The sequence below is a fragment of the Symphalangus syndactylus genome, chromosome 5 (genome assembly GCF_028878055.3).
Source record: "Symphalangus syndactylus isolate Jambi chromosome 5, NHGRI_mSymSyn1-v2.1_pri, whole genome shotgun sequence".
In the NCBI taxonomy this organism is placed as follows: domain Eukaryota; kingdom Metazoa; phylum Chordata; class Mammalia; order Primates; family Hylobatidae; genus Symphalangus; species Symphalangus syndactylus.
In genome coordinates, this window is record NC_072427.2 from 47,083,258 (window position 1) to 47,101,550 (window position 18,293).

The 18,293-nt window shown below is 45.2% G+C and overlaps 1 protein-coding gene across 1 annotated transcript in view; it reads left to right on the top strand.

Annotated features, from left to right (window-relative positions):
* Positions 1–18,293, top strand: part of MYO1E (myosin IE) — a 234,208-nt gene that overhangs the window by 195,588 nt on the left and 20,327 nt on the right. The window contains exons 19-24 of the mRNA XM_055278318.2: positions 171–315; positions 4,461–4,575; positions 4,786–4,955; positions 6,683–6,828; positions 15,261–15,407; positions 17,348–17,505. Of these exons, the coding sequence (XP_055134293.1) occupies positions 171–315; positions 4,461–4,575; positions 4,786–4,955; positions 6,683–6,828; positions 15,261–15,407; positions 17,348–17,505 (881 nt within the window). The remainder of the gene's footprint in view (positions 1–170; positions 316–4,460; positions 4,576–4,785; positions 4,956–6,682; positions 6,829–15,260; positions 15,408–17,347; positions 17,506–18,293) is intronic.

Genomic DNA, 18,293 nt, shown 5'->3' on the forward strand with positions numbered 1-18,293 from the left:
TTTTGCAGTCATCACAGTCCACGCCTGAGCCTTCGAACGCTGGTAAATAGATGATCAGTAATTTTGCAGCACTGGGCACCTGGAGAGCGGAGCTCTTGCTGCCTTGCCCGGGTAGAAAACTGGTGTGGTCCCGGCCAAGTCTGATTCTCTTCTCCCCAATGTCCCCACAGGTATGCCATTCTGACCAAAGCCACCTGGCCTTCTTGGCAGGGAGACGAGAAGCAAGGCGTCCTGCACCTGCTGCAGTCGGTCAACATGGACAGCGACCAGTTCCAGCTGGGGAGGAGTAAAGTGTTCATCAAAGCCCCCGAGTCTGTGAGTGCTTGGCTGGCTCTCCACTCTTTTCCCTCCCGCGGGGCCCCCGCCAGCCCTGCCCCACCCCTCAGCTGGCTTCTTTTTCTCATTCTTCGCTTTATGCCATCAATGTTGTCTGCTCAAAGAAGGCTTCCCTCCCTTCCCGGTCTAAGCGGGTCCTTCCCTAAACACCTGCTCTCTGCAGCCCATCACCGCCCAGTTCATTTCCTGCAGAGCACTGAGCAGGTAGAAAAAGGGGGCATCAGAGAGTGGCTCCTTCCTTGGTGACTGTCTCGCTTCTCTCTAGCTGCTACACTCCTTGAGGGCAGGGACTCTTTGTTCCATATGTCTTTACATACCCAAAGCCTCACACAGAAAATGCTCAATAGTTACTTAGTCTCTAGGAGTGTCTAAGCCAAAGAGGGACTTCAGTGTCCTACCCATGGTTAGTTGACACCAAGCCAGTTACACATAGGCTCAGGATTCCTCCTGGAAGATGCAGCAGAGTGCCGGGTGGGAATTCCCAGGATTGTACCTAGAAGGCCGTGGGGGAGCCTAGAAAGGACTGTGAGGGGGAAAATAGGTGGGAGGAGAAATCTCTGGTTTATAGAACATAATACTTACCAGTAAGGCATTCATAATACACATTTACAATTCACAAACAGTCTGCTACAGCTTCATTTAGAGACACTTACTTCTTTCCTGATGAGAGTGTGGTCAGTGAGCCCCATGAATGTCCACAGGAAGTTCTGTTCAGTTCTTCTGCCCAGTTTGCTCCAGGGCCATGGATAAAGACATTCATTCCTTTTTAAGCTGGAGAAACTGCTGGAACCGAGGTTCAGCATCATCATTTCTCAAGGCTCCCTTAACCTTCACAAGACCCCGTTTCAAGAGTCAGTGATGAACTTGGCAGAAATCAGTCATCAGACCAAGGGGAAATCGTATGGGAACTCACAGTAAAAAGGGAAGCATTTGACTTCAGGCAGATCCCAGTCTTGCCATTAGTTTCATTAGTTTTCTTCTCCTCTAAGGGCCACTGTTCTGCCTGCCTCGTAGGATCAGCCTGAGACTCAGGAATGATAATGGCTATAACTGAATGGCTTTGTGAGACATCAAGATTATTAAATAAATAAGCGGCACACAGAGATGGAACCCATTTATGACACATATGTGGTAGCATTTTTCTACTTTGAGTTATTTGTAGCTTCACAAGAATTTTCATTTCCAAATATAAAGTGAAAATGTTGTGTCATTCGCCATTAAGCAACCCACAGAACAGTTCCTGTTCTTTCTAAAATGGGATGGAGTGATTTATCGGTACAATGCAGAACTCCTTGTTTCATACCCGCTGTTACTTTTCAACTTGTGAGATTTTCATATATAATTAAAACAGCCTCAATATTTGTAATACTTTTTTTTCTGATTCAGTTGCGTTGGAGGGGCTTATATTCAAAATCAAGATTTATTTTTGGCTGTCCTTTTCCTTGCCTTACACTCAATTGTGTTATTACCATTATTTGACTCTCCTTTCCCCCATCTTTGACACATGCACTCACACACGCACACCATCACCTCCGCTCTCTCCCCTGCCCCAAACGCATACATCCCCATCTAGCCCTGACAGCAAATACTTTCACAAAAGCTGGTTTTTAAAATCTGGCTGGGCACAGTGGCTCATGCCTGTAATCTCAACACTTTGGGAGGCTGAGTTGGGAAGATGACTTGAGGCCAGGAGTTCAAGACTGGGCAAGTCAGACCTCATCTCTACAAAAAAATTTAAAATTAGCTGGGTGTGGTGGTACACGCCTGTTGTCCTAGCTACTCAGGAGGCTGAGGTTGGAGGATCACTTGAGCCCAGGAGTTCAAGGTTACAGTGAGCTATGATTGTACCACTGCAGTCCAGCCTGGGCAACAGATCAAGAAAGACCCTTTCTCTTAAAAAAAAAAAAAGAAAAGGAAAAAGAAAACCTACCATGTGGTTTTACCTTAATAGTAAATGTGCTGAATATACAAAATTACCTATTTGCTTTAAGAACCCACATCATAGCCACGCGCGGTGGCTCACGCCTGTAATCCCAGCACTTTGGGAGGCTGAGGCCGGCAGATCACGAGGTCAGGAGATCAAGACCATCCTGGCTAACACGGTGAAACCCCATCTCTACTAAAAATACAAAAAAAATTAGCCGGGCCTGGTGGCGGGTGCCTGTAGTCCCAGCTACTCGGGAGGCTGAGGCAGGAGAATGGCGTGAACCCAGGAGGCAGAGCTTGCAGTGGGCCGAGATTGCGCCACTGCACTCCAGCCTGGGTAACAGAGCAAGACTCTGCCTCGGAAAAAAAAAAAACAACAAAAAAAAACCCCATCAGACACCATAGGGTTTGTTTTCGTTTTGTGTTACATGTATCCATGTCTTTGGCTTTTCTCATTTAAGGTTGTTTTGTGTGTTTTTCTGTTGTCGTTGTTTGGTTTGGTTTGGTTTTTATTCTCTCCTCATCTGTGTTATCAAGGTTTTTTCTTGAACCTCCCTAATTTCTAACCCCCTGGGCTTTTAAAAAGAAATCTAAAATCCAGCGAATCTTTGAGATAGTCTCTAGGAAGTTGGGAATCGTTTGCCTCTTCATCCTTTCTCTGAGTCACAAGTGTATTTTCTGTGATACGCCCAAAATAGTTCTGGGAAAGAAGAAGGAAACAAGACTTACTCAGAAACCCAATACACAAGATAAGAAATATCAATGGATATTCTTACAACAGGCAACTGCAGGGCTCAGATTTTAAACATTCTGTCCAGTTGCTAATCCGTGCATTCCACTTGGGGTTTAGAAATCTGTCCTTATGCCTATTGTTTACGGCACTGAAGCCTGGGGAATTACGTGGCCCCTCCCTTGGTGTTTGGAGTTTGGGATGTTGTTTCTGCACAGATGGAGCTGTGAGAAGGAGAGAAGTTGAGTGGCAGGAGAGGATAGGTCTGGCTCCCAAGCATGCACCCAGATAAACAGAGACAACAAATGAAGCCCAGCTGCCTTCAAATCACACTGGCTTGTTTACTTCTGGAACATTTTTGCAGTGACTGTTCATCATCTTTACTTTGGATTTTTATTGGTTGATTTTGTTTTTTTCCTAGAGAGTCATGTAAGCCACTCTCAGGGTAGATGAGAAGGTTTCCTACCATTTTACAAGTGGATCACATGCAGATTTACAGAGAAAGCTTTGCATGTCTAAATGAGGAGGAGCCTGGCAGAGCCTGAAAGACCTAGGTTCACTTTCTAGCCCCACCCATTCTTAGTTCCAATGTTCTCATCTGTAAAATGGAGATGACAGAGTATGCGGCTCATGTGGCTGTAGAGGCGTTGAATGAAACTGTGTGGAAATCATCTAGGGTGACTTCTGCCCCATAGTGGGCACTCAGCTCACTATAGCTGTTTGCTGTCACCTTCATCATTCCAAAGCCTGGTTGAGGCGCAGCTGTCAGCATTCGTTGGTAAAATGGCCCGACTCTCAAGACCTGCTAGAGGCTGATGTGGCCTCTAAACAGCCCCAGCCCTTCTGGGCAAATCCAAGTCCTCATTAGCACACCTCACGTCCAGCTCCAGTCACTGCGGTTATTATCCTCTGCTCCGCTGCTCCTTGGTGAATCCTGAGATTGGTGAATCCTGAGACAGGAAGTCTATATTTTCTTGGAACTGAAAGTAGGGCAGCCCTCCTTCCACAGCAGCACAAGCCCAGCTCCTGCAGAAACTGGAAAATTCTGTTTAGAGGCTGCATGCCGAAATGCTGCACCGAACAACAGCAACAGCCTCCACCCACTCACTTGATCTGGCTTCCTAATAATATACTCTGGATCAAGGTGGGGAATAAGTAGAGAAGCATTGAATCGCTCATTTGATTCTCACAGGGACTGTAGCAAGGCAGGGCAAGGTCCAACTGAATACACTCAGATTCTCCTATTTCCCATTGTTTTCCACTAAAAGAAAAAAAGGTATAGGTCATTTTATAGTGAGAATAAACAACATGCCACAGTAAGCGTTTCACATATTTGTTCATGAATCAGAGAAGCTGCTTCCCGTGCGTGTCGTTGTCTAAACTGAGTGTCCCTGGAATAACAAGAAAAGTGTTGTTCAGGGATTGGGGCTTGGGGCTTGGCTCACATTTGTCTTCCTTCCATTCACAGCTATTTCTTTTAGAAGAGATGAGAGAGAGAAAGTATGATGGATATGCTCGAGTGATACAGAAATCATGGAGGAAATTCGTGGCCCGGAAGAAATACGTTCAAATGAGAGAAGAAGGTATTTTAGCAATTTTGTTTCATTCATTTTAACAAATCTGAAGAGTAAATTGGAGCTTAAATGAAGTTCTAAGTTCCATTTTATTTTGCATATAATGTCACGCTAAAAATATTGCATCGTTTAGAGTTTCTTTGTATATTTCCACAGTATTTTCCTCCCTTTTCTGACTGACTTATCCTTCTTCCATCTTTACCCTCTTGGGAATTATAGCCTCAGACCTCTTATTGAACAAGAAGGAGAGAAGGAGAAACAGTATTAACAGGAACTTTATAGGGGATTATATTGGGATGGAAGAGCACCCAGAACTCCAGCAGTTTGTGGGAAAGAGGGAGAAGATTGATTTTGCAGACACAGTCACCAAGTATGACAGGAGGTTCAAGGTACGTGCTAACTGCCCGCCTCTGAGATCACCAAACAGATTCCTTGTTTTTTTTTTTAATAACTTGTTATTTTGCTTTTGTTGTTACCAAAGCAGAATGTGTTCGTTGTAGAAAAATTTAGGGAAAATACAGATAAACCAAAAGAAAAACAGGCACTTATGCCCAGAAACAATCACAGTTAACATTCTGTGTATAACTGTATCTTTCAGAATGTTTTTATGAAAGCATACATTTGCGTATTCAGTTTTACAAAAAATGAGATACGTATTACATGCTGTTTTATGTCCTGAAGTGGTTGTTTGTTTGTTTGTTTGTTTGTTTTTTAAATAATGCCAGGGAGAATTTTCTATAGTAATACAGATAGCAGTGTAAGTTATTTTACATGGCTGCGTAGTATTCCATTTGACAGATGCCTTATCATTTTTAACCAATTTCTCATGAATCAATTTTTAGTGAGTTTGTTTTTTTTACTATCATAATCTCAATGAGCATCTTTTCGCTCATCTTTGTGTATCTGTCTCCTAATATTTTTAGAAGAAATTGATAGGAGTGAAATTGTTGAATCAAAGATTCAGAATATCAAGTAATATTGCAGAGTATCCTCATCCATTTTCCCAGAGTGGCTGATAAGTAAGGCTTTTCTAGCCACAGGAGGAACTGTTGATTTTTTCCCCTCCTCCTTTAGATACCTTTTGATAAAGTCTTGGTCCTAATAGAAAAATCTGAAGCTTCAGAAGCTCATGGACCCATTAAGAGCTTTTGGTTTTTTGCCAGGGGCGGGAAGGTCAAGAAAAAAATTTAATGAAATAAACAACGGAAGCATGATGTTGTTTTGCTAAAACCAAACCATTCCTTGCAACCTGTGCATGGCACCAGCTGCTGTGACGGCAGCTCTGGATGCACACAGGGGTGCTTAGCTCTCGCAGTGGTACTCATTATGAAGTGGTTACCCACAAATTCCCGAGTAGATTTATATTAGATTATTGAGAATTATCATTCAAATGACAATATATCAGTGTTTTAAAAAGAAAATTTTATGAACTCCCAAGAAAATGTATGAAGACACTGCCCCCTGTTTAGAAACATGCTATACAGCATCCTTGGTAAGTTCACCACAGGTGTTGGTGACTTTCCCTTTACACCTGCTGTCCTGATATATCAGGCGACTCCATATGAGTTTGCCAGTTTTTAAGTCAAAAAGAGTCAAATGTCATCATTTTTTACATGTCATCCTAATAATCATGAACAATGCCCTCTTTCACAGCCATGGGGCCCGGTCATGTGATGAATGGAATGGCCATCTCAATGGTAGTGAAGATTGACTGTCCAAGGCAGCTTCCCACTGTCCTGGTAACAGCAGTCTGCCATGTGAATCATTGTCATCACATTGACCATGTCTGTCCACCCATTTCTGAGAAGGAGTCTTGCTCTGTCACCCAGGCTGGAGTGCAATGGCACAATCTCGGCTCACTGCAACCTCCACCTCCCAGGTTAAAGCGATTCTCCTGCCTCAGCCTCCCAAGTAGCTGGGATTACAGGCACCCACCACCACACCCAGCTTATTTTTGTATTTTCAGTAGAGATGGGGTTTCACCATGTTGGTCAGGCTGGTCTCAAACTCCTGACCTCAGGTGATTCACCCACGTCGGCCTCCCAAAGTACTGGGATTACAGGTGTGAGCCACCATGCCTGGCCTGTCCAGCTTCTTAAAGCTCCTCTCTTTACAGGGTGTAAAGCGAGACCTGCTTCTTACCCCAAAGTGCTTGTACTTAATCGGACGAGAAAAAGTCAAACAGGGCCCAGACAAGGGCCTGGTGAAAGAAGTCCTGAAGCGGAAAATCGAGATAGAACGGATCTTGTCTGTGTCCCTCAGGTGAGTGGTGGAGGCACAGAGGCAGGGTTGCCCCTTCTCACCTCAGCATCACGGTCTGCGTTCCAAACAGCCGGGAGGAAGTCCGGGCTGGGCTCCCCAGCTGTCAAAATCATGATCAAGAGAATGGAATTTCCCTTCGTCCCAAAGGGAAGACTCCCTAGTCTCAGCGAGTCTTGATATGTCAGGAAGAAGGTACCAAGAAAAGGTTGCCTCCAGACAGCTCCTCTAATCAAGGGGGACCCAGCTCTATTGTAACCGTAACATGTTAGAAATGAACCCGGTATATGGAACACCTCAGAGAATAATTTCTCTTGTTGCAGTGGAGCCAAGGATTCAGAGCCCTGTCCCCCAATCCACCTCTCCCAGGTTGGAGGCCTCACCCATTTCCCTGAGCAGAGGGTCCTGAAAGGGGAGTTTCTTTGGGACTTCCTTAGGGAGTGCAAGTTGGTCTCCATTCTCTGTAGCTCTGGAGTCATCGCGAGATGCTCTCTTCGCTCCAGTTCTCAGGCAGTGGGGAGTGGTGTTTGCTTCCACAAGGCCTCAGGAAGGGCCCTTGCTCTTCCCGGCAGCACCTTGGCTTCCTCTCAGCAGAAGGGCTCCTCTGCCGGCTGTCAGCATCTCCTCCGTCAGTGGGACCTAGGCTAGGAGTTCTTAGCATAGGAGGGCTTCCCATGCTAAGAAGTCCTCCCATGCCAAGAACTCCCAGACTAGGAGTCCTCCCATGCTAAGTCCTCCCGAAGTCCTCACATGGTAAGAACTCCTAGACTAAGTTCCGCTGACACAGGAAATTCTCGCAATCCATGAAGACTAAGAATGGAAGAAAGGCCTCCGTGAGCCCCATAGCTTCCTCCAAGAATCGTGTCCCTGGGCCTCTGAGGCTAACACTACTTTAGTCAGGAAAAGCTTTGGGCCTTTGCATTAGAGATGTTCTGCTCTCACGTGAACATGGAATTGGGACGCCTGTCAAACTCTTACTCCAACACAGAAGACGAAACTGCTGCGCTCAGGAAAAAGCAGGGGTTTTATGTGCTCAGGCGTCGGACCTACCGAGCTGGAAATCCTAGCACCAGTCTGATAATCCAAAACAGATTTCTAGTTGCATCCATTCTTGCCTGTGTCTCTGTGGTTTCTGATTCTGTTCCTAATTTCCCTGGATAAAGGGCCAGGCGGTGCAGTCCAGATAAGTATTTAAAACATGCCAACTCAGGATGTGGTAAAGTTGCTAAGCAGATGAGTCCACAGTGTCCATTTTGCAGCCCCACCTCAGGTAGGTTTCAAGGCTATTGGTTTTTTTTAAAAAACAAAGCTCTAGGCGCTGACTGATTTTCTGAAGGTCTTCCTGAACATTCAGCTCATTGGCTGGGTCCCAACCTGAGCGGGGCAGTGCCTGCTGGCCACACTCTTCCTGGCTAGCTGGGCCCTGAGGCTGCCGTGGAAACCCGACAGGAAGCTCCTTCTTTGTTTGTCATTGCATGGGGACCTGCCATGCCTGGACTAAGCCAGGTTGGCCACAACGTGCTTGGCAGGCACCGCAGGTGAAAGTCAGGGAACCACAGCTCTAGGGCATGTGCTGAGAGTGACTTGTTCTTTCTGTTATTGCCCAGGTCTGTCTTCAGTCCCTGAGACCCCTGGTGGAATGCTCATGACTGGGACCATAGATTATCCTAATTGAGCTACATTTGTGTGGTTCTTTTGTTTTGTTTTGTTTTGTTTAGACAGAGTCTCGCTCTGTCACCCAGGCTGGAGTGCAGTGGCATGATCTCAGCTCACTGCAACTTCTGCCTCCCGGGTCCAAGTGATTCTCCTGCCTCAGGCTCCCGAGTAGCTGGGATTACAGGCCTGCGCCATCACCCCTGGCTAATGTTTATATTTTTTGTAGAGACAAGGTTTCACCATGTTGGCCAGGCTCGTCTTGAACTCCCGACTTCAAGTAATCCACTCATCTCGGCCTCCCAAAGTGCTGGGATTAGAGGCATGAGCCACCGTGCTTGGCCTTGAGCTACACTTATATCAAGCACTTTGACACTTACTATCTTATTGATAAGTCCTTGAGGGGGTTGTCAAGCAGGGACTGTAGGGACTGTTCACACTCAAATTCCTTCCTTTTATTGTTTTTTGTTTGTTGTCTTACAGCCTCTGGGGATATAATCTCTCATGGTAGCACCAGCTTCTTTGTCTTCTTCCTCTTCAGTATTCATCATTTGGAAGGTTCTTTTCTTGTGGTCTTTCCTTTTTAAAGGCTGTAGTAAAATGAGGTACTTGGCCTAAAAGTTTTTCTGACTCTAAGGAAAAAAAAAGAAAGTGTGAGTCATTTGAACTTGTGATGTCTGCGTATTGCAGTCACTGAACCTCACACTTGCCAAGATGAATAATAGTGTCCCCTCATTTCTTTATACTTGAGTTAGGCCAGTAATCAGAACCAAGTTAGGAAAGCAACCGGAGGGTGATGTGTGTGCAGAATCGAACCCAGAGTGGAAATTAATTCTGGTACCAAACTACTGAACGTGCGTGTGTGTTCTCAAAATACTTCAGTACTGGCATAGAGAAAGATTTTAACAGTTGTCTTGTACTTCAGGAAAAAAGCTGCAACAGCTGTATGTGTTTTTAAGAATTTCTGAGATTGACCTGTTGACTATTGGCTGGAATGATGTCAACATATGGCCTCCTAGTTAAGATTTATCAAAGCATCCCATAAGCTTGATCTTAGCCCATCTCTAGCTCTTACAACTAATGTCAGCGCACAGTGGGCCTACAGCTCCCTATTCAAACCAACCAACCATTCAATAACAGTTACGAGACAACAAAGGAAATGTGAGCATGACTAAATATTTGGTATGAAGAATTTATTGTTTATTTCTGTAGGTGTGATCGTGTTTTTGTGGTTAATTTTATATAAAGAGAGTTTATCTTTTAATGATATATACTGAAACACTTGAGGATGAAGTAAAGGCTGTGCGCAGTGACCCACGCCTGTAATCCCAGCACTTTGGGAGACCAAGGCAGGAGGCTCACTTGACCCCAGGAGGTTTGAGACCCACCTGGGCAACATAGTAAGACCCCATCTCTACAAAAAATGTGAAAATTAGCCAGGAGTGGTGGTACATGCCCGTGGTCCCAGCTACTCAGGAAGCTGAGGTGGGAGGATTGCTCGGGCCCAACAGGTCAAGGCTGCAACGAGTCATGATCATACCACTGCACTCCAGCCTGGGCAACAGAGTGAGACCCTATCTCAAATAAAAATAATACCATAGTTTTTACTTTGGTTTAAAATAACCTGGAAGTTATTTTAAAGTGGAAGCAGGGAGAGTGAGGTTGTAGATAATTGTGATTATCTGTGGATTGGTGCTTGAAATCTGACATGTGGTGGTTCATTCTATACTACTTTTTATTTTTTTGAGACAGGGTCTCACTTTGCCACCCAGGCTGGAGTGCAATGGTGCAGTCTCAGCTCACTGCAGCCTTGATCTCCAGGTTCAAGCGATCCTCCCACCTCAGCCTCCTAAGTATCTGAGACTACAGGCATGCACCCCGACTTCCGGCTAATTTTTGTATTTTTTGTAGAGACAGGGTTTCCCCATGTTACCCAGGCTGGTCTCCAACTCCTGGGCTCACGGGGATCTACCCACCTCAGCCTCCCAAAGTGCTAGGATTACAGGCATGAGCCACTGCACCCGGCCCTACTCTCCTACTTATTTACAATTTAGAATTTTCCATAATAAAATGTTTTTCTAATCCTCCAGTAGGCATTAAATTTTTAGAAGTCTTTATCTTTTCTAAACATACAGATATATGTCTAGTTGAATTATGGTTAAAATTTTTTTTGAAGTTTTCTTTTACAAGAAAAAATAGGATCACAACAGGTAGAAATAGGGCCAATAGCTCCGAGAGGTATTAAAACTATAGTTTGTCAAAGGGACTCCAGGATAATTTGATCAGGAAAAATCCTTATTTAAATAAAAATTAGGCTGGGTGTGGTGGCCCACACCTGTAATCCCAGCACTTTGGGAGGCTGAGGTGGGCCTGGGAGGTGGAGGGTGCAGTGAGCCGAGATCACACCACTGCACTCCAGCCTGGGCGACAGAGCGAGACTCCGTCTCAAAAAAATAAATAAAAATTAGAGTGAAACACTGACACTTGCATTTCTGGCTTCATTGGAGACTTGGGAAGAATGTCAGGAGGTAACACACCAATACATGGAGTTGAGACACAGGATTTCGGAGGGTATGGTGGCTGCTGGCAGAAGGCCATGCCTGAGTTTTTGAAGGATCCTCCCAGAGTTGCTTCTTGTTCAAGTACTGGCCTGGCCCCACTCTTATTTGAAAAACTCAATTGCAGGAAGGGTGACCACAGGTGTAATGACCCATGTTCTTGGCTTTGCTATTGTAAGTGTTGAGTTCGGTGCCATGGAAGCTCTTATTTGGGGCTCTCTGATGAGGCTTCTCATTTTTCTTCTCATTCTGGTAGCTGATCACCAGAAGGATGAGACCAAAAGTTGTGTGGCTGTCTGTCTGGGTTAATAGATTTTCCAGTACTTATCTCCAATTGGAAAAACAACCCGTAAGACGGTGCTTTAGACAGAGGCTCCAGCTCCCTGGTCACAACATTCTTGCCCAGAATGTTTCCTTGCCTGAATCCCCTAAACTTTCTGGCAATAAAAACAGCCCACTTCACTGCCTGTCCTGCTGACCTGAAGCATTACTGGCATCTTGACTTGTCAACATCATGGGATTCAGCACCTACCTGGTGCTGAGCCCTGGTATTCGAAAGTGGATGAGGCACAGTCACTGCCTCAGGAAGCTCCTCTCATTCTGGAAGGGGGAGCAGACAGCTGAGTAAACATATGCCTTACTACAAGTGTTCCCAGCATGGTTTAAAGGATACTCCTGGGACACAAAAGAGGAGAGTGGGTCTTTGCACCTGTGGGTCAGGTGAAGTTTCTTTGAGCCAGACACATCACTGCTGAGGCTTGCACCTGCATCCGGGCTTTCTCAGAGAAGTTAAGAAGGTTCTGAAACTGGTGCCACTGGTTTCTCTGAGTGGTAGAATTCTGGGCAAGGTTTATTTTCTTCTTGATTCGCCTCCGTATCTTCCAGTTTACTAAAAGCAGCATGTATTTCATAATCAGGAAAGACTTTTATAAAAGCTTAAATAAAGGCAGGGCTATCCTTGGAAATTGCCTTTTCAGCTTTAAAAAAAAAAAAAAACTCCTTCAGGACTTTCCTTGGTGTTTTGTAACTAACATTTCTGTGAAAAGATATATCGGTTAAGAGAGTAAAACAAGATTTTCTAGTGTTGTCAGCAATACAACAGTAAGGCGCAAAGACGGAGGAATAAAAAAACAAGGGCAGATCCAAACCAGAGACTAGAAAGAGGTCTTTCAACACAGCTTACAGCGTCAAACATCTGTAAGGAATTGCAGCATAGGAATAAGTCAGGGGTGAAGTCCAAAGATAAGTCTGACTTTTTAGAATAAACACAAAAGCTTTGTTTTCAGGTCCAGGAGCATGGGCTAAGGAGAGCAGAGTGAGCTGAGGCCCTGGCCTGGGTGAAGGTGGCCTGCCTAGCTCCAATGCCTGGATCACTGAAGGGAGGGGATTTTGGAGTTGATGGTTAAAGTCAAAGTGTCCAAACACATCTCTTCTCATTTCTAGATTCATGCTGATAATTGACCTTGAAGTTTTGGCCCGCTTGCTTTTTTCATTATAATAGTAATGAAACTCCTAATAAATCTAAGCACATTAAACCACTCAAGGTGACTTGTGTTGGGCTCATTTAGCCCTGTTGAATAATCACCATCCTGCCACAGTTCAGCCAGGCCACCAGGCATGACCAGACATGCCAAAGAAAGCTTTGAGCAAACAACCAAAACAGGAAGGAGTTTCATTCCTCACCCCAAAGGGCAAAAAGCGGAGCTTCTTGTTTTACTCTGGTCTGTCGCATGCACTCTACCTAATGCAGCCAGGTTCTTACACCTGGGCTAGGGTGCTAGGAGGCTTAGACTTTATTCATTCAAAATGACTTGGAAGAGCTCTTTTGAGCAGCTTTTCATAAGTGCTTTTTGGGGTTTTAGATTGCTGGCTGTACCTTTAAAGGGAAGGAGGAGGTGTTTGTTCCCAGGCACTGTAGAACTGGCATGTTGGCCCTGAATTGCCTTTGCATGCGCTGTTCAGTGACGGAGATGAAAACCGTCTGTTGTTTAAACCACTGGTTGTCAGTTTATCCATGATCCCAACTATCACAGGAGTGGGCGAGAGGCATGGCTATGATGTGTGGATGTCTGAAAACAAACATCTGAGGTAATGATAATGACCAAGTGCTCCACCCAGATGGCCACTATTTGTCCAAAAATCACTGTAAAGTATTCTGACTTCACATCCAAGGGAAACTCTTTGGCTGCTCTTCAGTAAGCTGGCCATGAAAGGACCAAGCTCCTTTCCCCTGACGCTGGCCTCTTGGTTCCAGTGAACTCCATTCACCGCCCCACCCCACCCCCATGGTTTGCGCATGCTGCCATTCTACACCTTCCTATCCAATTGTCCTGTGGTTCCTTCGACCTCTTTTTCTCCTGTGGATTACCAAGCCCCTTTCCTGTAGGAGGACTGAAAGTGGGTAATTTGTGAACAGTAAGAATTTAATTTTTACAGTTCTAGAGACCGGGAAGTCCAAGGTCAAGGTGCAGGCAGATCTGGTGTCTGGTGAAGGCCCACTCTCTTCTTTATAGATGGCACCTCTTGTTGTGTCCTCACATGGGAGAATGACAGTAAGGGCAAACCACTCCGTCATACCTCTCCTGTAAGGTCACTAATCCAATTCATGAGGACCACTTCCTTGTAACTTAATCACCTCCTTAAGGCCACAATTCTTAATACTAGCACATTGGTGAATAAGTTTCAACATCAGACCGAGGTAGAGGCTGTGGCTACAGCTACTGGCTCCATCAGCTCCGGGTCACTAGCTCCCTGTCTCAGTCCAGAGAGAAGGTTCCTGACAAGCCTGGGATAGTCCCCCAAGATTCTCTGCCCAAGGGAGCCCTGTGATTCCAAGAAGGGCCCAACCCCTACCTTGACCTGTGAATGGGGCTGAACAGGGATACCACAGGAGTTTCCTTCTAAATGGGTCAGATTTTACATGGAAGAAGGATCCTGGGTCTCGAAGATTCTCTACAGCTCAGTCCCTCTGTGTGATCCCCTTGCCTCATCATCTGGCTTTGTCACAGCCACAGTAATCCCACTGGTGCAGCGACACCAGGTGCTCCGAGAGCAGAGCAGAGCTCCTGAGCAACGCTGCAGGGCTCTGGGTATACAAAGAACCATGCCTGTGGCACTTGGAGAGACTAAAATGTTACCATGGTCAATTCACTGAAGCAGGTTTGCCTAATTTGTTTCTAATGCCTGGGAAAATGCTTACAATCCCTAATGAAATCCCATTCTTCAAAGGGTTGTCTTCCGTATTTGGCAGTGGTACTTGGAGATACTCGTAAACTTGTATATTATAGCCTTTGGGGTGGTGGCGCCATTCACCTGAGTGATAAATCTAACAGGGAATGCAAATTCTCAGTTACATACATGTTGTCACTTTCTACCAAGCCTAGCCAGGCCTGAAGATGGAACTTTGTCTCATCAACCTCCCCTGACCACCAAGCGTTTCCTTGGAGCTGGGTCTGCCTCAGCGTCTCTCTGCCATCACCCTGTAGCTTCTAACACCTGCTCCCCTCCAGGCATAAATTTCTCCACAATCCCACCCTGTCCAAACATGCAGTTCCCGCAAAGGTGTGTTCTTGTCTGACAAAATTCATTAGCTTGAAGGTGATGATTTTTGCTTGTTTGCTGTTTGTCCATCTGGCCATCGCATCTCTGAACTTGGACGTGTCTGTACATTCTAGTAGCTCCTGGCCTGCAGTGTCCACAGAGCACTGTTTTCCAGAAGGTTCTTAATAAGTACCTTGAAGTCCAGGACATTGGCTTCCCTCTTGGTAACCGAGCTTATGATTCTTCAAGTTCAAATTTACTACAATAGCTACAACCATATCATAAATTATACTAACTTGGAACTTAATTGTAGAGTTATCCCTTTTCAGCTGCATTCTATTCATAACTTTCTGGATTTTTATGGATCTTAAAAACACAAGTTGGATTTGAAAATAGATTTTTTTTTTAATATGGGCTAAATTGTCCTTAAGTTCTTGATTTTAAAAATCATATGGAAAAAGTACTTTGATTATGCTTTTTTTGGGCTATAAACTTTCTTTGAAAGCAGATTTGAGCAATCTCATTATGTTGTTGGTTTTGTTTGAAAGATTATTACTTATAGAAAGAAAGACTGTAAAATCTTAGCACTATCTTACAGGATTTTTAAAATGGAAGAAAAAAAAAACCAATAGAGTAAAGAGAAGCACAGCTTTCACCAAGTGTGTTTGTCCAATCTCTTTACAGTACTATGCAGGATGACATTTTTATTCTCCATGAGCAAGAGTATGACAGTTTGCTTGAATCTGTCTTCAAAACTGAATTCCTAAGCCTCTTAGCAAAGCGTTACGAGGAAAAAACCCAGAAGCAACTACCTCTGAAATTCAGCAATACGTAAGTCCGGATCTGGGACCCAAACTTCTGCGTGTAGCTAAAAAGGGGTCTTGATCGCACCCCTGGGATTCAGGATGGGGCTGGAGGAGGCCTGCGAGGAGGAGAGTGGGGTCTGGCTGGCCCCAGTGGAACCTTAGAGACTGCAGAAGACAGTCTGGATAGTAGTCACAGACTTTGAAAAGGTTACTTTTGCATTTCTGTGAAATAATGACTTCATAGACTAGTGTATTTTATCGTTTAGACAAAAATCACCTAAATGAGGCAGACAAAGGCAGATTTTTATATATCACCCAAAAAAAAGGGTTTTTTAATTTAGCAAAGCAGACAGGAGTAGAATCAGGCTGGAAGCAGATGAAAGTGACAGAGGTGGGGGCTTAAATTCCCCAAACCAATGCATAATAAAACCTATTTATTGGTAGGGCCTCTGGGGGCTTGAGGACTACAGGTGGCCAATGTGTTGTGTAGATGGTTCACCTTTCTTTCTTTCTTTTTTCTTTTCTTTTCCTTTTTTTTTTTTTTTTTTTTTTTTTTGAGATGGCGTCTCATTCTGTTGCCCAGGCTGGAGTACAGTGGTGCGATCTCGGCTCACTGCAACCTCTGCCTCCCGGGTTCAAGCAATTCTCCTGCCTCAGCCTCCTGAGTAGCTAGGATTACAAGTGCTCACCACCACACCCGGCTAATTTTTTTTTTGTTTTTAGTAGATATGGGGTTTCACCATGTTGGCCAGGCTGGTCTTGAACTCCTAACCTCAAGTGATCCACCCGCCTCGGCCTCCCAAAGTGCTGGGATCACAGGCTTGAGCCACCATGCCCGGCCTCACCTTCATTTCTTTTGGCAACATGATCTAATGGACCAGGTACTGGCATACTGTTGACCCTCTAATCTCATATTTGCTGAGTAAGAGTTATTTAGCTAGTCTGGGCAATATAGTAAGACCACATCTCTACAAAAAGTAAAAAATAAAAAAAAAATTAGCCGAGTATGGTGGTGCATGCCTGTAGTCCCAGCTACTCAGGAGGCTGAGGTGGGAGGATATTTGAGCCCAGGAGGAAGAGGTTGCAGTGAGCTGAGACCGCACGACCGCATGCCAGCCTGGGCAACAGAGCAAGACCCTGTCTAAAACACAGAAAGAAAGTTATTTAGATTTTCTTTTTAAATTTCCCCATCTATAAAATGGGAGTATCCTCCATCTTTTCCCAGCTACAAGAATAAGGCCAAGACAAAGCCTTAATATCATGATGAGGGAAACTTATAATAGGCAACTATTTAAAATTATGATTTTTCCTTCTTATGATATGAGAAAATATAAGTTAGAAGCAGAATAAGGATTGCATAATGCAGGCATATATGCAACATGGAAGCATTAAAACTGGCTGGGGAGTTTGGGAATTGCAGGTAAATCCTGCCTTCTATTTGGATTTTGGTTGCTAGTGTGTGTCTTTTTCCATCCCTGGGTGGGATGTGATGGTGCAAGAATAGTATGGGACCAAACAAAGCCAGGTTCTATGCTAGAGTCTTCAAGCTGGCCTGTGTCTGGCATCTCTCAGTCCTCCACAAGCACAGAATCAGGGACAACAGCCAGAAGCACAATGACAGCACAGTGGTATGACCTGGAAATTTCTCTCCTCTGTCCCCTCAGCAGGCGCCCCTGAGACCACCTGACAGAGTGGCATTGGCATATTAGCGAGGTGTACCTCCCTCACCACCTGGTGTCTCACAGTACGGGGCCCCAGATGCTCCTCTTTCTGGCTCATTGTCATGCAGCGACAGTGCCACCCCATGGATGCGGTGCGCATCCTCAGGGCCCTGCTCCTGGTGTAGATTGTCCGTTCTTGCCTCATGTTTATGCTTTTCCAGCAGCAGAACTCCATGGCGGGATCTCTGAGCATCGTTTTCTCACTGCGTCCTTCGACCTGTTAACCCCATTGTGCTTTTTGCAGGCTTGAACTGAAGTTGAAAAAGGAGAACTGGGGTCCCTGGAGTGCGGGGGGCTCCCGGCAAGTGCAGTTCCACCAAGGCTTTGGGGACCTGGCTGTCCTCAAGCCCAGTAACAAAGTGCTGCAGGTCAGCATCGGACCTGGACTGCCCAAGAACTCCCGTAAGTGCTCCACGGGCCCTGCAGGCAGAACTGCCGCCGCTCCCCCGCGTCTCCTGAGCAAATGCTGCACACATGTGCACAGATGTGGGGGCTGAGAATCAGTACACCTTCTGCTTCCTGGGGCTCAGGCTTTCTTCAGAATGGAACATTTCAAACTAAAGCAACAGCAAGGAAAATGAGCAGGTTAAAAGTTTCTGAGGGACTTGGTACTTATGTATCGGTACACCTGGCATTACAATATTCTGGTTAAAACAAATCAAAATTGGTTAGCTTTAAATTTCCCCTCCCTTTCCAGTCAGATCTTGTCCACAATACCAACATCATCCTCTATGCCACCTTTAAAGAAATTGACTGGGACAGGCGCGGTGTCTCACACCTATAATCCCAGCACCTTGGGAGGCCAAGGCCGGACGATCGCTTGAACCCAAGAGTTCTAGACAAGCCTGAGTAACATGGCAAAACCCTGTCTCCGCACACAAAAATAAAAATATAAAAATTAGCCAGGCATGGTGGTGCATGCCTGTAGTCCCAGCCACTCGGGAGGCTGAGGTGGGAGGATGGCTTGAGCCTGGGAGGTCAAGGGTGCAGTAAATCACGATCTTTGCTGGGGTGCCACTGCACCCCAGCCTAGGTGACAGAGCAAGACCCCGTCTCATTAAAAAAAAGAAGACGAAAAAGAAATAAAACACCATACACACACATACACACACATGCACTACCTCAAACCCCAGTCTAACTCCTTCCCTGGCCTTTATTTTTCTATTTATAATTGATATTTATAAACATAT